This window comes from Dipodomys merriami, unplaced genomic scaffold (genome assembly GCF_024711535.1).
Source record: "Dipodomys merriami isolate MVZ:Mamm:240054 unplaced genomic scaffold, mDipMer1.0.p SCAF_2, whole genome shotgun sequence".
Classification (NCBI taxonomy): domain Eukaryota; kingdom Metazoa; phylum Chordata; class Mammalia; order Rodentia; family Heteromyidae; genus Dipodomys; species Dipodomys merriami.
The window spans coordinates 100,259,426-100,278,252 of NW_027203381.1; the positions used below are offsets into that span (position 1 = coordinate 100,259,426).

General features: G+C 35.2%; 1 protein-coding gene across 8 annotated transcripts in view; it reads left to right on the plus strand.

Moving 5' to 3' along the window:
* The window catches only part of Robo1 (roundabout guidance receptor 1), an 820,976-nt gene that overhangs the window by 793,649 nt on the left and 8,500 nt on the right, over window positions 1-18,827 (plus strand). For all 8 annotated transcript variants that reach the window (XM_070030453.1, XM_070030457.1, XM_070030452.1 and 5 more), the window contains 3 exons: window positions 5,998-6,404; window positions 10,066-10,218; window positions 16,626-16,934. In XM_070030453.1, the coding sequence (XP_069886554.1) occupies window positions 5,998-6,404; window positions 10,066-10,218; window positions 16,626-16,934 (869 nt within the window). The remainder of the gene's footprint in view (window positions 1-5,997; window positions 6,405-10,065; window positions 10,219-16,625; window positions 16,935-18,827) is intronic.

Sequence of the window (18,827 nt, forward strand, 5' to 3'; positions counted from 1 at the left end):
TTTACTATAGAAAATGTTGAACCATAATACATTAAAAACAACGACGATAAAAAAAAAAACCTTTTGTGTCCCTATCTTGGGATTCATTTTGCTTAACATCATCTTACATGGTCTTATGTACATAGCTTTTGAACTTTTCTGCTTGTCTGTTAAGATTATCCTAGATCTTTACTAGTTATTGCAAATAAGGGAAACCATGGGACTATGTTTCTTTGGGTCTGGCTTACTTCACTTAATGTAATTTTTTCCAAGTCTTTCCATTTTCTAACAAAAGTTCTTCCTCCATGGTATAACCCCTGTTTTCACTGTATTTGATTCCAATGCCCTATATCTTGTATATACATTTTTCTAATTTGGGGGACTAGAAGGGAATAATAAAATTGTGAAACAAGGATACAGATTGACCTATTGTAACAATGAGAAGTACAAGGCACTATGTTGAAGTTGAACCTTACAACTTAAAGGGTGGGGGGGATTGAGGGGAGGGAGGAGCTGGGGAGATGGGGAAGGAAGGAATAGTAGGGGGAAAACAGAGGAGGGTGTAACTGCTTGACAGGAAATGTTCTCATTACCTTGCTCATGTAACTGTAACCCCTCTGTACAGTATCTGTTGAACCATACAGATAGTTAAAATGAAAGTATATTTAGTAACAATGATCTATGTATTCAGAAAGTAACTGTTTATAGATGAGCAAATATCCTCCATCCTTCAACTCTATGTATTCTCATATTACTTTAAATTCATGATTTTCTTGTATTATTCCAGCAGCTTCTTTTTTTTTCATTCAACCATCTCATGTCCTGTGTTAATAAGTTTTTTAACATAGACACTTGTATTAACTGTATACTATAAATTTATTTAATGTATTACCTACTGTTAGTATTTAAATTGTATCTACCTTTCTTTATTTTTTTAAACAATGTTGGACTCTCATCCATGATTGATTCATTAACCTCTCTCAGGTCTATTATGCCCTCCAAAATGTTTGCTCCATTTCTGGCTGATTTTTGTTTCTTATTATTCTTTGCTTCTTCAATGTTGGCTTCATTACAGAGAAAGAATTGTTTCTCTTCAGAGCTTCAATCCCACATATCCAAATACATGTTCCTAAAGGTTTTTATTGCCTAAATACCACTCTGAATGATACACGTTATCTCCATCCATAAATGCACTTTCCCTTGTTCTGACAGCCATTTTCTCTTGCCCTCATTATAGTAATGCCCCACTAAGTGGTCTTACTGCCTTTATCCCTGTTCCCTACTCCAGTCTAAGCTACTATAGAGCAATTGTGCATAGGCATTTTCCTAAAATGCAATAATGAATGAGTCCCTCCATTGCTTAAAATCTCTCAATGATATCCCATTTCTCTTAGAAGAATGAGAAGATTCTTAATGTAGCATTCAGGACCCTATATGGTCTGACCCTCTGTGCCTTTCATCTCCTTCCCATCCCTTCCCCCTGCTGTCTGTGTTGTCTTCACACTTGGTTACTTAGACTTCTTGGAATGAGCACAGTTCTTGTTCACCTCAAGGTCTTTGCATGCGCTCTCTTATCATCCAAAAGTGCCATTATTCCCCTCTCATTTTTGAGCCAACATTCTTTAGATTCAATAATAAATGGAAGACCCTATTCCTCTGATATCACAGCTATTGGCTATGAAGACACTCTGTGTTCCCATCACACTCTACTCAGAACTGCATTGTTATGACATACATATTTTATTCAACTGAGTTCATAAGGTCCAAGTTCCTGCTTTGTTGCTATCTCACCAACTATTTTAAAACTCAGTGGTCTAAAACAACTGTTGTATTCTATTGATAATCCCATGAGGCAGAGATTCTGAAGTCTCGGCTGAACAGTTCATCTCTATTCTATGTGGTTTTAGCAGTGTTGGTTTTCTTCCAAGTTAAATTTTCATTCATATTCTCATGTTTTTATACTCCTTGGCCTCTCTCTGTCTCTACAGGTGTTTTATCCTCCAGGGTCTTACCACACAGCCTGAGCTTTTCAGAATATAATATAGGTTAGTGCCATTTCTCACATGGCAGCTGGGTTGAAGAAAGGAGAGACAGAAATTTTTCAATCTATTTGTGAAGCATATTCACAACTGGGCCCCAGTGGTAGGTCAATATAGATCCAATTGTAGAAGGAAACTCACTCTCTCAATGGGAGAATGATAGTATTCATTTTAGAAAATCATTTGGAATGGGAGTTATTGTTATGGACATTTTGCAAAATATATTCTTCCATACCCAGATATGCAATTATTTTATTCAATTCATACACCTTCAGATTGAATCTTGACATGGTTTAGAGTGGTAAATATCCCACAAACTCTTATAGCTGGTGTTTTTATAGCTGTTTGTGTGAAAACATAGGAGAATCTTTATTGCATTATGTGTACTGTAAGCATTTAAAGAATAAATTCATTTATCATTTCGTGCTTCTTGATTAGGAACATATATAAATCCAATGACATAAATATGTGTATATATATATATATATACTGAAGTTATTATAGCACAAAATATTGATTAGATACTCTTTAATGATTTACACTACTATACATAGTGAAATTATATAATTGTTTGGATATTTTCTTTTTTATCTAAGCAGATAGTTTTAAGCAGATAATAGGAATCTTCCTTCTCTTTTTATAGACAGTTCTAATGAGAGTAATATAATTTAACTTCTGCCTACTGTTTTAAAAAAGTGTCTTCTACTGTTTGCATTTGTTGATACTTAGTATAAATATCTTGAACTGTAAAAATTTATTTTTACATGTAGAATAAGAAACTTAATCGCAGATTTTGTTGTATAGATGAGTTCAATATGATATCTTGGAAAGAAATGAAAGTGAGAAAGCAAAGTAAAATTAAATATATTGTAATATGTTCAAAGTAAATAATAGTTAATTATATGAAGAATTGAAACTACACTTTGTTAGAAAAAAACTCTTAAATATATGTGTTTTTTTTTCTCTTTTTGTCTTTTGTGTGGTAAGTGCTGTATGGCGAACTACATAAACACTCGGTCTCATAAATTAGTGGAATGTCTCCTTTTCCCTTGAACATGTTTATGAAGGCATCATTTTCTCAGGAGCCAAGAGTGCTGTGAGTCACCATCTTATGCTGTACATTATTTCAGGAGATGCTGAAACCCCTCAGGGGGAGGAATCTAGAGGGCTGAGGTTCATTTGCGACAAGCCCCACTTGAGTGCAGCATCCTGAAATAGCTTTTTGTTTTCAAATAGAATATATTACATATTTCAAACTGTGCATGTTTATCACACATTCTCTGGGCTGCCCTTACTTACAGATGGTTTGAATAATTTCTGTCTCTTCTCAGAATTTGTATGGGGTGGTAGTACTGAAAAGCCAGCCCTTGTTTAACACAAAGGTATTTTTGCCCTCCAGAATGTGAATTCTCCAAACATAACAATGCTGGCCTCCTTTCATAGCAAACTTGGCCATTCTGCTTTACTTTATTGATGGACAAAATAATCCCTTTTGTGCTAAGAAGTCTCACATGTCTTTAAAAAAATAGAAGTTTTTGTGTAATTGTGGATAGGCATGCTGACAAAGACTGCAAATTAACTTTTAAGTATGGTATTTTATTGCATTCCAAATTAAACAATGGTTTTCCTCTTTGTGTATAACACACCACATTGAACCAATTATCTGTTTTAATCTCTTAAATAACTTCAGCTTTGGCACATTTTTCATATTTCTTCTAGTGCCACACACAGGCACACTAAATGCCACCCAGAAATGAGAAACCATGCATTATATTAGAGAACTATATATGTATGTATATGCATATATATGTATGTATGTATGTAAAGGTATACAATTGCTTACATGTATAATATATTTACATGTACTTACTTATTCAGTATATGTTATTTTCATTTCTGGCATTTTTAATGCATGTCTATACGAAACATACCTCACATGGACTATATATACATAAATGTATGTATTTGTGTGTGTGTGTGGTTTTGTATATGTGTGATAATATTGTTCCTTGAATGAAGGGCATGAGCTTAGAAAATTTCAGTTTCAGTTTTGTAATTGATGTATATGAGTTTAAGGAACTTTGGCAAACTTGGAATTTCATTGTCCTTATATATAAAACAATCATTTAAAAAGTAAATCAGAAAGTTGAGAATTAACATCATAAAGTACACTTAACTACAAAGTAACTGGTTAGTAAGTTAGTTGTACCATTTTAGTAATATTTATTTTTAGTTAATAATCATTTATTTTAGAGCATTCAATTTTCACTAATCAAATAGCTTTACGGAAGTTTGAGATTAGATGCAGAATAAAGTCTTCTTCAAACAAATATCCAGGATGCTCAAATTTTGACTTAGTTCAACCTCTCTATCACAGGTTACTTAAGCTCATTGTATATTGTTTTGACTTTAGCTGCTTTTGACCAAAGCCGACATGATTTTGTTTCTAATTTCCCACCAATCCTATTCATTTAAAGTCTTAGCCATAGATTCCCAAAGATCTTTTGTAACGTCTATAGCTTTAGTGGCCTGGAATATAGCTATATCCTTGTTTTAGACTCCGTCTACTCCTAATTTTCCTCTTTCAGATGCTTAAGGAGTGAAGAAGTAACAGTAAGGGGCAAACTAAGTGAAGAGCCATTCTTCTTCTTGGTTAGCCCAAGTTATATTATGTATGAGTGTCATAATAGTGGAGAAGGAGGAGTGCTACCACAAACTTACCCCACAGGTGAAAACCACATTCCTGGGCAATGTCTGTAGACATTTGTAGTCCTTGAATGTTTTACACACATGTTCAAATGGACCATCATTCAGTCCATTTTTATCCTATGCTTCTAAGCTGCACTGGTCACCAGATGACATGAGATCCTAAACCCTTCAACAATAGGATTCAGTTTGGCAGGCTTCTGTGGAATTCATCTATTTGACAAAGTGCTGTTTTGACCCTTCTTTTTATTGTCCCTATCACATCATCTCTTTCACCTTGATTTGAGAGAATTGAGACTATTAAGTCATTAATCAATCATTATTATTATTACTATTACTATTATTATTTCTTGCTCCTCATTCAGTAGTTTCTTGACATTCTTTTCTATTGGCAAAAACTTACTTCTATTATATTGCTTCCCACTAAAAAGGAAGATGTTCTCTGCCTTCTCAGTTATCTTATATTCACTGTGGATGATCATGTTGGGTGGGGCTATGAAAAGACTGACTAATTTCCTCTGAATCTATAGAGACATGGTCAAAATCTGTTATCAGTAATTCTGTGATATTAGATTGTAGAATATTTAATTTTGTCCTAATCTTTGGTTCCAGAATTTTAGAAAAAATACTGCTAAATACATAGTTGAACAAATACATAAGACAGCTAGATAGAATTACAATAAAATTAGTAGTATTTAAAATATCTAACAACCATTAGTGAATCTCATAAATGATTAAATCAGAGGGAAAAAATGCTCTTAGGTCTCAAAGCTTTTTAAGTAGAATGAAATGCAAAAGAAATTGTGTCCTATGCTGAATTTATTTAATCCTGTGAAATTTTAATTATAATAGTCAAAATGACTGACTTATTTGTCTTGGAATAGTTAGAAAACAAAACGAATGTTTATGAATTGAACTGTTGTCATTGGCACTAAATAGTAAGTAATTGATAACATTGGAAACTCTTTGAGACATATACATAGGCATATGTCCCCTAAATAACTATCATTTCCTTTGTTTTTAACTGAACAGAAGTCAAACAATAAAACATATTGAGAAATAGCTTAGGAGAGTTCTTTTAAACTTAAATGAAAATGTAATCTTGTAGAGTCCTTGGCTCAAAATAAAAACAAGCTTAGACGTAAGGTTTTATTTATTATTTATTGATTTCCTTATTAGCAGCTAAGATCATACCTGTGTACTTGTGAACTCCACTTATTGTCTTGTGTCTTAAGTCATGAATTGAGCTGAACCAAATTTTATCTTCATGCAGAAGACAGCCAGTGAGCCCTCCTCCACCACCAAGACCAATTTCCCCACCACATACCTATGGCTACATTTCTGGACCTCTGGTCTCAGACATGGATACGGATGCACCAGAGGAGGAGGAAGATGAAGCCGACATGGAAGTCGCCAAAATGCAAACTAGAAGGCTTTTATTGCGTGGGCTGGAGCAGACCCCAGCCTCAAGTGTGGGCGACCTGGAGAGCTCTGTCACTGGGTCTATGATCAATGGCTGGGGCTCAGCCTCAGAGGAGGACAACATTTCCAGTGGTCGCTCCAGTGTTAGTTCTTCTGATGGCTCCTTTTTCACCGACGCTGATTTCGCCCAGGCTGTTGCAGCAGCGGCAGAGTATGCTGGTCTGAAAGTGGCACGGCGTCAAATGCAGGATGCTGCTGGTAAGTCAGGCAACCTTCACCAAGGCGGTAAGGACATTACTGTCACTTCGTTAGTGGCTGGTTGTTTCCTATGATCCTAGGGCCCATGTGAAATTCCATTACTGCCTAAAGCACCAAAGCCCAAGGATTTGGCTAAGTGGTATGACCTACATTTTATTTGTGACAAGATGTGTCAAGTCTTTTATGATTATTTAATAAATCCTGTGTCCTAAGAGTGGTAGAAAGCTATCTGGAATATCCTCATTTTTTTAAACATAGGTATAGCAAATATTCACACAAGTGTATGCCCATATATATGCATTTTTTTACACAAATTGATAACAATTTCTTTAAAACATCAATGTATTCAATAAAGTGAAGTTTGTTCTAATGAATGTATATGGTGAGCATCATTTTAATGTAGGAACTGCCCATGGTCAAATTTATTGTGATACTTCCATTTAATTTGAACTTCTGTAGGAAAAAGTAGCAAAATATACAGGTAGGATGGTCAGCCATGGGAAAATGGACATTGGCTCCTATGTCTCTACGCATGTTCTTTCCATGTCCTTCCAATGCTACTTTAAGAAGGAAGATAAAGAAATGTTTGTATGATGTGTATATTTTCAAGTTTTTTTTCAATGTTTAACTTAATAGATAGAACAAGTTAAGAGTAAATATATATAGTAATTTATTTTTTACTTTTGTTAATGGTTTTCTACTTTTTTATATTTGAGTAGCTATACAAAGGAGTTGGCATTCACTGAAGCAGTGTATGAATACAGTGCATCATGATCATTATCACCCCTTTCAATGTTCTCACCCACCCCTCCCAATGTACCTTTCCCTTGCTTATCTGAATTTTAGGTTATGCTTTTTTATTTCTATTTTTCATTGAAAGTACCCTTTTTTAAGTGAATGTTTATCTTTTTTATGTGGATTATTTGGGTTTGGATTTGTTGATTGTAGAGGAACAGGGTTTGAACTTAGGATGTAGCAGCTAGTTAGGAAGGTGCTAATCAATTGAGCCATATGCTCAACCTTCATTTCTTATGTTTTATCTCATTTTGACTTATTTCTTCCTCCCCATCCTGGTTAGGAAATAAATAGTATAAGAAAGAAAATAGGGCTGGGAAGGTGGTTCAGTGGTGGAGCGCTTGCCTTGCATGCATGAGGCCCTGGGTTCGATTCCTCAGCACCACATAAGCAAAAAGAAAAAAGCCGGAAGTGGCTCTGTGGCTCAAGTGGTAGAGCGCTAGCCTTGAGCTGAAGAGCTGAGGGACAGCGCCCAGGCCCAGAGTTCAGTCCCCACAAATGGACCCCCCCCCAAAAAAAAAAGAAAGAAAGAAAATAATTTAAATCCCAAGCTTATTTTTATCATATGACATTTATTTGTTTAGGATGAACATATACGTGCATATGTATAAATGCAAATGACTGTATATGGTGTGTTTGTGTGTGTGTTTGTGTGTGTGTGTGTGTGTGTGTAAGCATATTTCTGGTTGCCAAGAAAATGTAAGTAATAGAGCAAAGGATTATAATTGAAAAGCAATAAATACACTTCAGAAAAATAGAGACCATCACCATAATTCAATAATGGATGTTTTGTTGTTGTTGTTGTTGTTGTTGGATTTATTTTATTTTTAATTTTTGCTGGACCTGCTACTTCAACTGAGGGCTTAGCTCAAGGCTAGTGCTCTACCACTTAAACCACAACATCACTCTGGCCTTTTTAGTAGTTAATTTGAAGTAAGAGTTTCACAGGCTTTCATTCCTGATTTGCTTTCAACCATGATACTCAGATTTCAACCTCCTGAGTAGCTAGGTATACAGTTGTGAGCCACTAGTGCCTGGCTGTTGTTTTATATTTTAAAGTTTCATAATTGTTACATTGTCCATTTTCTTTGCTTTATTTAGTTATTTTATTGCTCATAAATTTTTATCAGCACAGAATATATTCAAAGGAAAAAGTTTTTAATAACCTAGAGTGATCTCTAAAAATTATTTATCAAAATACATGACATAAAATATATCTAATACTCCTCAAATTACTATTATAGAATTTATATTTATTTCATCCAGGCAGGCCTATATTTTTAAAATACAACTAGACATTCATTTTTTCATTAGAAGCTGCTAAATATAAAATATGCAAACCTGATTATCCTTTTTAATAAATAACTTTACATATAGCTTTTTTCTTATTTTTTAGTCCTCTGTTTAAAAAAGATTATATGAAGTTAAACATCTCAAACTACTACTTTCAGATTGTATTAAAGATGTGTTTTAGTTCATTAAATCAAGAAATATAGAAATAATGTTGAAAATTCATCTGTAAAGGACCTCAGGCCTTGGGGGTCTATAATCAGTGAATGGCTTTACACAATGGAATAAATAATGGGCTCATCTCAGTCCTAATTCTCTGTTTTCACGGATATGTAGCTTTAATTGTAATAGTCTCCCATCATAGCTAAAGAGAGTTTGGTTTAATATTTTATTTTGTTATGATATAGGAGCACGTCTGGCTTTCCTTTGGCTCATAATTATAATGAAGTAAACATATATGCACCTTGGCCTCAAACATTTCTTTCAGGAAAGGGTGGTGTTTCTCATATGTGACTTGAAGTTAATATGAATGAATAATCCATTCACATTGCTTCTTCTTGACTACATTAATGTCTATTAGTTTATATGTTTTAGTTATCATTTCTAAATGCTTTCGTTTCACTATACGTAGAATTTCGTGTTCCTGTTGATAAGCCAAAAGACATGCTGTCTGTTTAAGGTTTTGTGAAAAGATAGAAAGTGATGGATTGGTGACTAAAATATCTAGAAATTGAAATAGGGAAGGTAAACACAGAGCCGAGAGCTCTCCACTCTTATTTTATGATATATATAATATACTTATATTTTATAATATGTCATATCTGTTATAATATATCATCGATATATGAGACCCAGGAAATTGGAAAGCACTGAAATGCATCAACTCCAGTTATTTAATGTAGTTCCCACTGGTATTTCTGGATATTTTATCTTTAAAAAACAAAAACAAATCTAGATATTACCTCCATTACTGCCAAAAACCTAGAAACCTTAAAGGGACCACTCTTAAGTAACCCAAATCAGCAAGTCTCTTGAAGACAAGGAACACATATTTATATATAATTTTTGCAGATCTCAACATAGAAGCTAGATCAATTTCAGGCTACTTAAAAAGAAAACAATTGGAAATCTAAAGACACTAGGATTTTGCTTTCAAAGAATACCATAGACATCTTCTTAGTGGAAATGGAGAGGTAATTAGGCCTGTTTGTTTTTGAAGCATGAATTTTTTAAGGACTCTGACTCTTCCTTTGGAGAAAACAACAAACATTGAGTAATATTATACAAAAAGTTAGTACGCTTCGCTCAAGAATAACATTTTAGTGAGTGGAGTTGCACAACCAACTGAAATGTTTTTTCTTCAATAAACATGTATCATGAACCTTAACAGAATAAAAGTTCTCTGGTCAAAAAAGAGTGAAAATACTTTTAGGATGTTTTAGGTGGGGAAAGCTTATTGTGGCTAAGTGTTAAGTAGTTTTAAAATCTGGGAATATCTTTAGCTTTAAAGCTTTGATTTTGCTGCTTCTTTGATCATTACAATTCATTGAAGGTCTGGCTCTGCTCTTTTTCCTAGGCCGCCGACATCTTCACGCATCTCAGTGTCCTAGGCCCACAAGTCCCGTGTCTACAGACAGCAACATGAGTGCTGCTGTCATGCACAAAGCCAGGCCCACCAAGAAGCAAAAACACCAGCCCGGACACCTGCGTCGAGAAACCTACACAGACGGTATGTCCATGGGTATGGATAGAAACACCTATGCATCTCCCATATCTTCCCTGTCTGGCTATAAGTACTTCAGTGAATATGTTCACTGCCATTAGAAATTACATGAAAAATTCGCTAACAGCTTCCTATTCCTTACAGGAATAATCATCTTCCAGATGCTGCCAAGCCTCTGTATTCCTTGTGTTCACATAAGCCGGTTATTTCAGAAACTAAAACAATATATACCTTTAGTATTCTTTATTTTCCAATTTCAAATAGGCTTGACAGTAGAGTCATGGCATGTGATTAACATTTGTCAGATTCACTGATAAACCCTCCAAAGTGTCTCTCTCTCTTTTTTCTTTTAATAGTGAAACAGACAAGAAACATGCTTCAATATTTCTGCCCATAGTGGTATTACAGATATTTTGTGCACCAACAGGCAAATCGAATCATCTTCCTTCATGCCTTCACATACAATATCGACTCTCACTGAAGAGGGACCTCTTACCGTCTCCAGGGAGCGTGGGAGGATAATGCAAACATAGTGATGTTGTCTAGAGAAAGCCTTTAATGAAAGTGCCTCAGGTGGCCCAGCATTTATTAAACCGCCACCTTCTCATTTTATAAAACAACCCCACGGGCTTTGTTGGAAATTCATGTAAGATAAATTCTCTCTGACTCGCCCCTCTTGTCAAGTTTTCTAAATTTGCTAAAGGGGCAGAGAGGCGGTGAGAAGGGTGTCACAGGAAGACTTTCCCTACCTCCTTGTCTTCTGCAGCCACCATCTGATTACGGCTTTCATTACCAGTCAGCAATTTTTCAAAAAGGGCATCATTTGCCATTATCATATGAAAGCCTAATATTATAGATCCTTATCCAAGGTTCCAAGGTGGGTTTGCTGAGGTACTTCCCCTGGTGATTCCTGCCACTTGGCAGAAAAATTTAATACAAAGCTTCCAGCATGATGAGCACAAGTAATTTTGCAACGAGTGGCTTTCCACGCTATTATCTGTACTTTATTCTGAGTAGTTTCTCTCCCTAGCATCTATCTGATATTAGACTACATTAAATACGGGCATGACACAGCGCACCTGGTCTGCCTGGCTTCTGCCCAGGATGCTTTTGTCAGTGAAACTGAGCTGTCAGCATATTATCTGATTTTGAAGGATTAGTCGTGTTTTTGTGCATGTCTGCCTCGGTGAAGGGACAAACACAAGGTGTAAATCCCCAAACTCTACCAGCAATTTTACATTACAGGACCTCTGTAATGGCGTTTTACAAGTTCTATTGCTGTTTTTATCTACTTTTATTATCTAGGAGAAAGTGCTTCTAAACTGGAAAACTGGCCAAACCTCAAGCCTTGATGTAAACACATCTAAATTGAGTACCTAAGAGAAAATCTGGCATAAGGCTGTGTGTAGATCTTTTCACCGCTTATTTATATGTGTTTGGAGGGGAGTTTGGCACTGACTGATGCCTTCTAAAAAATGTTTTAAATAATGTAAACATGCCAAGATAAAGAATGGAGCATCACAGTTTTTTAAAATTGCACTATATTTGGAAAATGTTATCTGTAGTTGTTGTCCTGCATTCTGCATACTTGTTTTATATCTTTAATAAATATGCATTTTAAACTAATCCCTGAATTTTAAAAAACTATTTAAATTGAATAATGAAACACCACAGTTATTTCTTATTTAGTTTCAGGAATATGAAAGAATAGTGTTGAAACATTTGTAAAGCCAAAAAGTTAATATGACATATGATTTGGATTTCAAATTGCTTATTTCATAAAAGTGATTATGGAAAATTACCAGTGAATACTGCAATACAGAAGCTCACAATCATTTGTTCAAACTCACAAAAGTAGATGCAATGGAGAAATGATGAAAGCTATTTTTAAATTATGGCTCTAACTTCCCTTGAACATTTTGATCACCATCCATTTTAAGTTTTATTATACTAATATTGCTTATATGTAATTCTGAATGATTACTGTTTCATAAAAGAAAAATTAGCAATACTATGTGTTATTTTGTACAATCTGACAGTATATATCCATTATTTGGAATAGGACAAATGGAGATACTTCTTAATACACAGATTTAAAACTGCATATACTCCTTTTCTTTTCTTTCTTTTTATTTTCTTTTTTGGTGGTCTGAGATCAAACCCAGGACCTTATGCATAAAATGTAATCTCTCTGAAACTGAGTAGGCAAAAATGAGCATACAGTTGTTTTTTGTTGTTTTGTTTTTTAGCACTGGGGTCTGAATTCAGGGCCTTGTGCTTAGTAGACAGGTACTCTACTAATTGAGCCCTACCTCTGTTCTCTTTTGTTTTGCTCTAGTTACTTTTGAGATAGGATTGCAGTTTTTGTCCAAGTCAGCCTGGACCTTGGTCCTCCTATTTGTTCTGTTTGCTGAGAGAACAAGCACATCCACCATAACTTAGCTTTTTCTGTTGAAATGATAGCTAGAAAACTTTTTAGCTTTCAATTGGCTGAACTTCAGTCCTCCTGATCTCAGCCTCCTGAGTAGGTAGAAAGATAGGTGCCTACTGCCATGCCCAGCTATTGGTTGAGAGGTGGTCTTGTGAATTTTTTTTAACCTTGGCTAGCCTTGAACTATAATTCTTCCTACCTCCATCTCTCAAGTAGCCAATATTACACTGGCAGTGGGCAAACTATATTCAATCTTAATAGCAATGATTACCATATAAAGTCAAAAGTAAAGTTCTCCAAAATTATTTTTATCAAATTATTGCAGTAAAAATCTTTCTCCCTTTCTGCCTCTTTCCTTCCATCCCTTTATCTCCCCTTTCTCCATTTGCTTTCATCATATTGTTTATGATAGATGATATTTGATTATGAACTATGTCCAGAATATAGTATATCATTCTGAGACTGGAACATCTTTTCTTTGTAAATTTGATTCAGATATAAAATTTTTCTGATAGTTTTTCAAAATGTATACAAAGAAGAATAAGCAATAGCAAGTAGCTATATCTGAACTGATTTAGAGTGACTTGTGGCGAGTCTTCTGAGGTAGACTGTTGGTCAATAGAGCTGTCAAACTACCACTAAGTGTCATAAACAACAGAAATATGTTTCCTCAAAGTTCTGGGTCCAAAAATCCTGAAGGTCATGTTTCGGCAGGGTTGTTTTCTTCTGAGGTCTCTCTCTTTGTCTTAATGAGGGTCATTTTCCCTTGTCTCAGTACGTGGTTTTCCCTTCCCTCCGTGCATAGTTGTGTTGTTTATGTCTTAATCTCTTGGATTGTTTTTTTGTGTGCTGGTGGTGGGGTTTGATCACACTCTTGTTTAGATTTCTGTGATAAAGGCTAGCGCTCTACCACTTGAGCCTTACCTTCATTTTCAGGTTTTTGCTAATTGGAGAGTAGAGTCCCTCAGATTTATCTTCTCAGGCTGGCCTTCAAACCTGTGTCTTCAGATATTGGCCTTCTGAGTAGTTGGGATTATTAATCTCTTTTTATAAAGTCACTTGTCTCCTTTATTAGAGCTCATCCTAGGAAGCACATTTTTATTTAATTACCTCTCAAAATATTCTAAGTACAGTCAGTCTTTGAGGAAGAAAAGGTTAGAACATCTCCATTTGCCTTTTGGTAAGATAAATTTTGCCCAGAATAACCCACCCATCCTTTCTTAATGCATGGTATTGTGGCCATATCTTGTCTGTAAACAGAGCTTCATGAACACTCGGGGAGTAGTTTATGTGACGCGAAGTGATTGTATGCTTGTATGCTTGCATCACAGTAACAGGCAAGATCTAATTATTTATTTATTTCCTATTTGCCACTTTGATGTTTAACCCAGATGGAGGATAGGGTTATTTATATTAATATTTATCAGATGAAGCCTTGCCGAGTTAAAGCAAAGCTCAAGTGCGTTTCTAGGACCTTCTAATAGATTCTTCCCTCCCCCTCTTATGAACATTTCCAATACATTTGCATATTTGATTTAAAAATCAAATCTATGTTATTTCTCCAGCCCTACTTTTCATAAATTATAAATTCACCACTCTCTTAGGAATGATGTTATTCTGACTTGATTTATCATTAATTACAAGGTCTTGGGACTTTAAACAGTTAAGTAAATAGAGTGCTGGATTTTTAGGGTGAGTTAATACTATGATCACAGGATCATCTGGGTATACATGTTCTTATTATTTATATGCAGTATAGTTTTTCATTTGAAAAGTCTTGTAAAAGTAATGGGTGTTAGGATGAATATACTAAAAGGAGTACATATTTTTACAGAGGCAGGTAGACAGACAGACATAAAATCCAATTTGAACTGTTTATATCATTAATTGGGTGTAAATCCTATTTATCACTAAGTGAAATAGAAGATTGTTTATTTCATAGTATTCTCTGGTTTTACTTAATAATCCTTCTACAGAACCTAAAAAGAATTATTTACTTGTTAGTTTGCTTCTAGAAGAAATCAAACCTGCTAATGTTTCTTTCTAATTGTCAATTACATGCAATGACATTTATGTGCAAGAATTTATAATTTTTATAATTACTTTTGAGATCTCTTTTCTGCCTGCGTTGCAGACATCATCTGTAGGGAATATTTGTTAATAGATTTTGGTCTCCAGAGGTAAATGTTCCCAAGACTAACTGAATTTGTGATAGTAGTAGTCATCCACTTTGATAACTGATCAGCCCAGATATTTTGGCAATCAATGGTACTGATAGCCCTCAGCTTTCTGGTGACCTGTGTTTACAGTCTGTCCCATGTTAGTAGCAAGCTGGCCATGCAGGAATGAGCCTGCATGCTCTCACTCCCTTTCATTCCAGGCACACTCTCACGTATTTCTCATCCTCTATTGTCATCCTCAGCTTCGCTCTGAACTTAGGACCATGCTTATTCTTTTGGATTTAGGCCACTCTTTAATGTCTATCCTAACTCTTTCTAGTAAATTTTAATCACCTTGTAACAGATAAATGATGACTTTTCATCCTAAGTACTTATTTTTTAATATTATTTTTCAAAAGCCTATTGAAGTGATGGAGGAAGTTCATGTACTAGAGCCAATAAAGTGTCTGTTGCTAGATAGGATATTTGTAGTTTAGAATCAAATCAAGGAAACTGCTTTCTTGGCTGTGCTTTGACCACTGTATTAGCAAATGCATTGAGTATATTTGTGTAATACTATAGTGTTTTAACCTATCAAATTTAACAACAGAAACATGCGTGTAAGTTCTGAGGCATATAGCTCAAGTAGAAGCTTGCCTTCCTAGGAAGCTCAAGGCCGCGAATAGAGCCCAGAACCTTCTATAAATAAGTACTGGTCTCCTATAAATAAATAAGTTCATGAATAAATGAATAAATAAATACAAAATAAGCAGGCAAGTAAAATTTTGATCACTTTTTATAGTGGATTTCTGTTGTGAATCCTCATTTATTAAACCATCCTCTACACTGTAGTCAGAATATTTAATTCTGGAAAACTGCCCATATTCTTCTAATTTGCTAAATATTTTTAAGATGTAACTCTCTTCTCTGAGTTATAACTCAGAGTGATTTTTGAAAGACAGTACTGTTTGAAGAGAATAGGTACTCTAGATATTAGATGTTACACCTATTCTCATCCTGCAGTACTTCTATAAGATGAGACATTAAATTGACATGTTTTATTACAAATTATATAAATGTATGTATATATGAAATTTTAGAAACCTTAATTTATATCAGTGGTTGTCTGGATTAAATCCTCTGGGTACACGATGTAAAGAATGGAGAAATTCTATCAATGAGTGGTAGATCAAGCTTAATCTCTGACATTGATATGATGAACTGAACCCCCTTTGTACAATTCTTTAAAAATAATGTAATTAATCAATTAGTCAGTTATAGATTGTAAGGATGTGATTAAATGAAGTAGTCTAGAAAACAATAATCAGAAATTAGGAATCTAACACATTAGTTCTGTATCTGTTGGTAGCTAACTTTGAGACTCTAAGTTGAAATCTCTATGAAGCCAGCTTTCTTCCCTACAAAAGAAAAAAGTATTTAGACTAGATCAATGATGGCTAACTAGTCTCAACACAAGTATTAATGTCTATTTGAAGCAATTGTCTAATGATGTAAGAAAATGTATGCAGTTGAAGAAATTAGGATAAAAAATTAGGATACACTGCCATGCATGGAGTATTGCAGATTGCTGTACAAGTGCCTGATATAAGCTAGCCCTCAAGTATATCATCTGTTTCAACTCTGTCATTTAGAAGTTCTGTGCTAGATGATAAGAGTATGGTGAAATTCTTTGTCTTCTTATATGGTTGCTTCAGTTGCTCTACTTTAGTTAAGATACTGCATGACATGTATCTCCAACAATATTTCTAATACTTGATGATTTTCTACATGACAAACTTACACACTCCTAATATTTTTCTTAGATCTTCCACCTCCTCCAGTGCCACCACCTGCTATAAAGTCACCCACTGTCCAATCCAAGGCACAGCTGGAGGTACGACCTGTCATGGTGCCAAAACTCCCTTCCATAGAAGCAAGAACAGACAGATCATCAGATAGAAAAGGAGGCAGTTACAAGGGGAGAGAAGTACTGGATGGAAGACAAGTTGCCGATTTGCGAACAAATCCAGGTGACCTGAGAGAAGCACAGGAGCAGCAAAATGATGGGAAAGGACGAGGAAACAAGGCCATAAAACGAGACCTTCCACCGGCAAAGACTCATCTCATCCAAGGTACTGTATTACCCAAGCAGCAAGTTGCAATAAATTAACATATGTTTGCAGGGCACACAGGTCTTGCAAATGGTAAGATCAAGAATTATGCTTTGTAATAATGGAGAAAGGCATATCTCCATGTAAGTTGTAATACACTTATTTTTACTACATGACATGCTACAAGGCATCTCTCAAGTGGTACCACCTAGGTTAGATTATATAACAAAGCATGATTTTAACAGATTAAACAGGGAGAAAGGCATATCAGTTAAAAGAGGAAAAAGAAATGAATTTGAATATGATAAATTCTACCGGAGACTAGACATTCACACAGTGAGACCAAAGGAGGATATTCTTAGGAGAGGATCACAAAGTTGCAATAACTCTGTGTATAAGATCAGATAAAATGATGGTTATGGAAATTAAACCAAGAAATGGAAGTAAAACATTTTTTATTACACTTTCAATTCTTTTTCTTTTCTTTTCTTCTTTCCCTTTTTCTTTGATTTATAACCTCTGTTTTTAATTTCTGTACCTTTTGTCTTATATATGTTTATCTGATTTGGGAAGGGGGAGGGGAAGCACAGACAAGGTGGGACAAAAGGTGAACCAATTCAGCAGTGAAACCTACTAGACACTGTGCTAGAAATAAACTGTATAGCTTGGGGGTAGAGGAAGGTAAATCAGGAGGGGGAAATGGAGAGAATGAGAGATGGGTGACAGTGTTCAAAAGGAAGTATTTTCATTACCTGAATCATGTAACTGTAACCCCTCTGTAAGTCACCTTTACAGTACATTTTTTAAAAAGAAGAAAAATACATGAATGTATAAAAATAAAGTTTGAACATTAGTTTCCAGTATTGATGGAAAAAAAATGATGTTTTGAAGCTAGGGATAAATGGTTGAAGCAAACCCAGAAATGCGATTGGATTAGAAAGAGACTGGTATTTGAATTATAAGCAGGTGGCCCAGTAAAGAACTGAGTGAGAGCCACTTGAGTGAGAAGTGACATAAACTGATGTGTGCTTTAGAAAAAAAAATAGCTTGGGCTGGGAAGGTGGCTCAGTGGTAGAGCGCTTTCCTTGCATGCATGAGGCCCTGGGTTCAATTCCTCAGCACCACATAAGCAAAAAAGAAAAAAGCCGGAAGTGGCGCTGTGGTTGAAGTGATAGAGCGCTAGCCTTGAGCTGAAGAGCTGAGGGACAGCTCCCAGGCCAGAGTTCAGGCCCCATGACTCGACCCACCCCCCCCCCCAAAAAAATAGCTTGCTAGTACTTACAGTAGAGGAAGACGCTTGAATCAGATAGACAATTGCAATCATAATGTAGTTTTAAAATACGAAAGTAGTGGATTGAATTAGAGTGAAAGAAAAGGAGAAAACACACTTCATAAACACTTTGCACAGGTCCTATGACTAATAACATTGAAAATGTAGATTGAAGCAATACATTTTAGAAGTTTATTCACGTGTTGAATAGTTGGCCCTGTATGTACCAACCAAGGTAGAATGAAAACAGAAAAGGATAAATCTCATACAGAAAATAATTTTATTTTTGATTTGACTAAGAATTGCTGACAAGAACATAGACATGAAACAAGCCAATAACTTTAGTGAAATAAGTGTAAAAATCAGGAAGAAGGTTGGCAGTGGAGAAGAGATTCAGGAACCAGCCACCTGGAGGTATTGAAGTTGTGAATGACACAAGATTAACTATGAGTTAGTAAATATTTAGTAATCAGTGCTCTGGAAGGGGGGAAAAAGTTACAATTTGTAGCCACTTGCTACTTCTGTCCTGTGAATAATCACCAAAAGCCTAATCACTGCTAACAATGAAGTCAGTAAATGAAAATGTAGAAAGACATGAATGCAGTAAGCCATGATGCTTGAGATGTTACAACATACCTGTTACC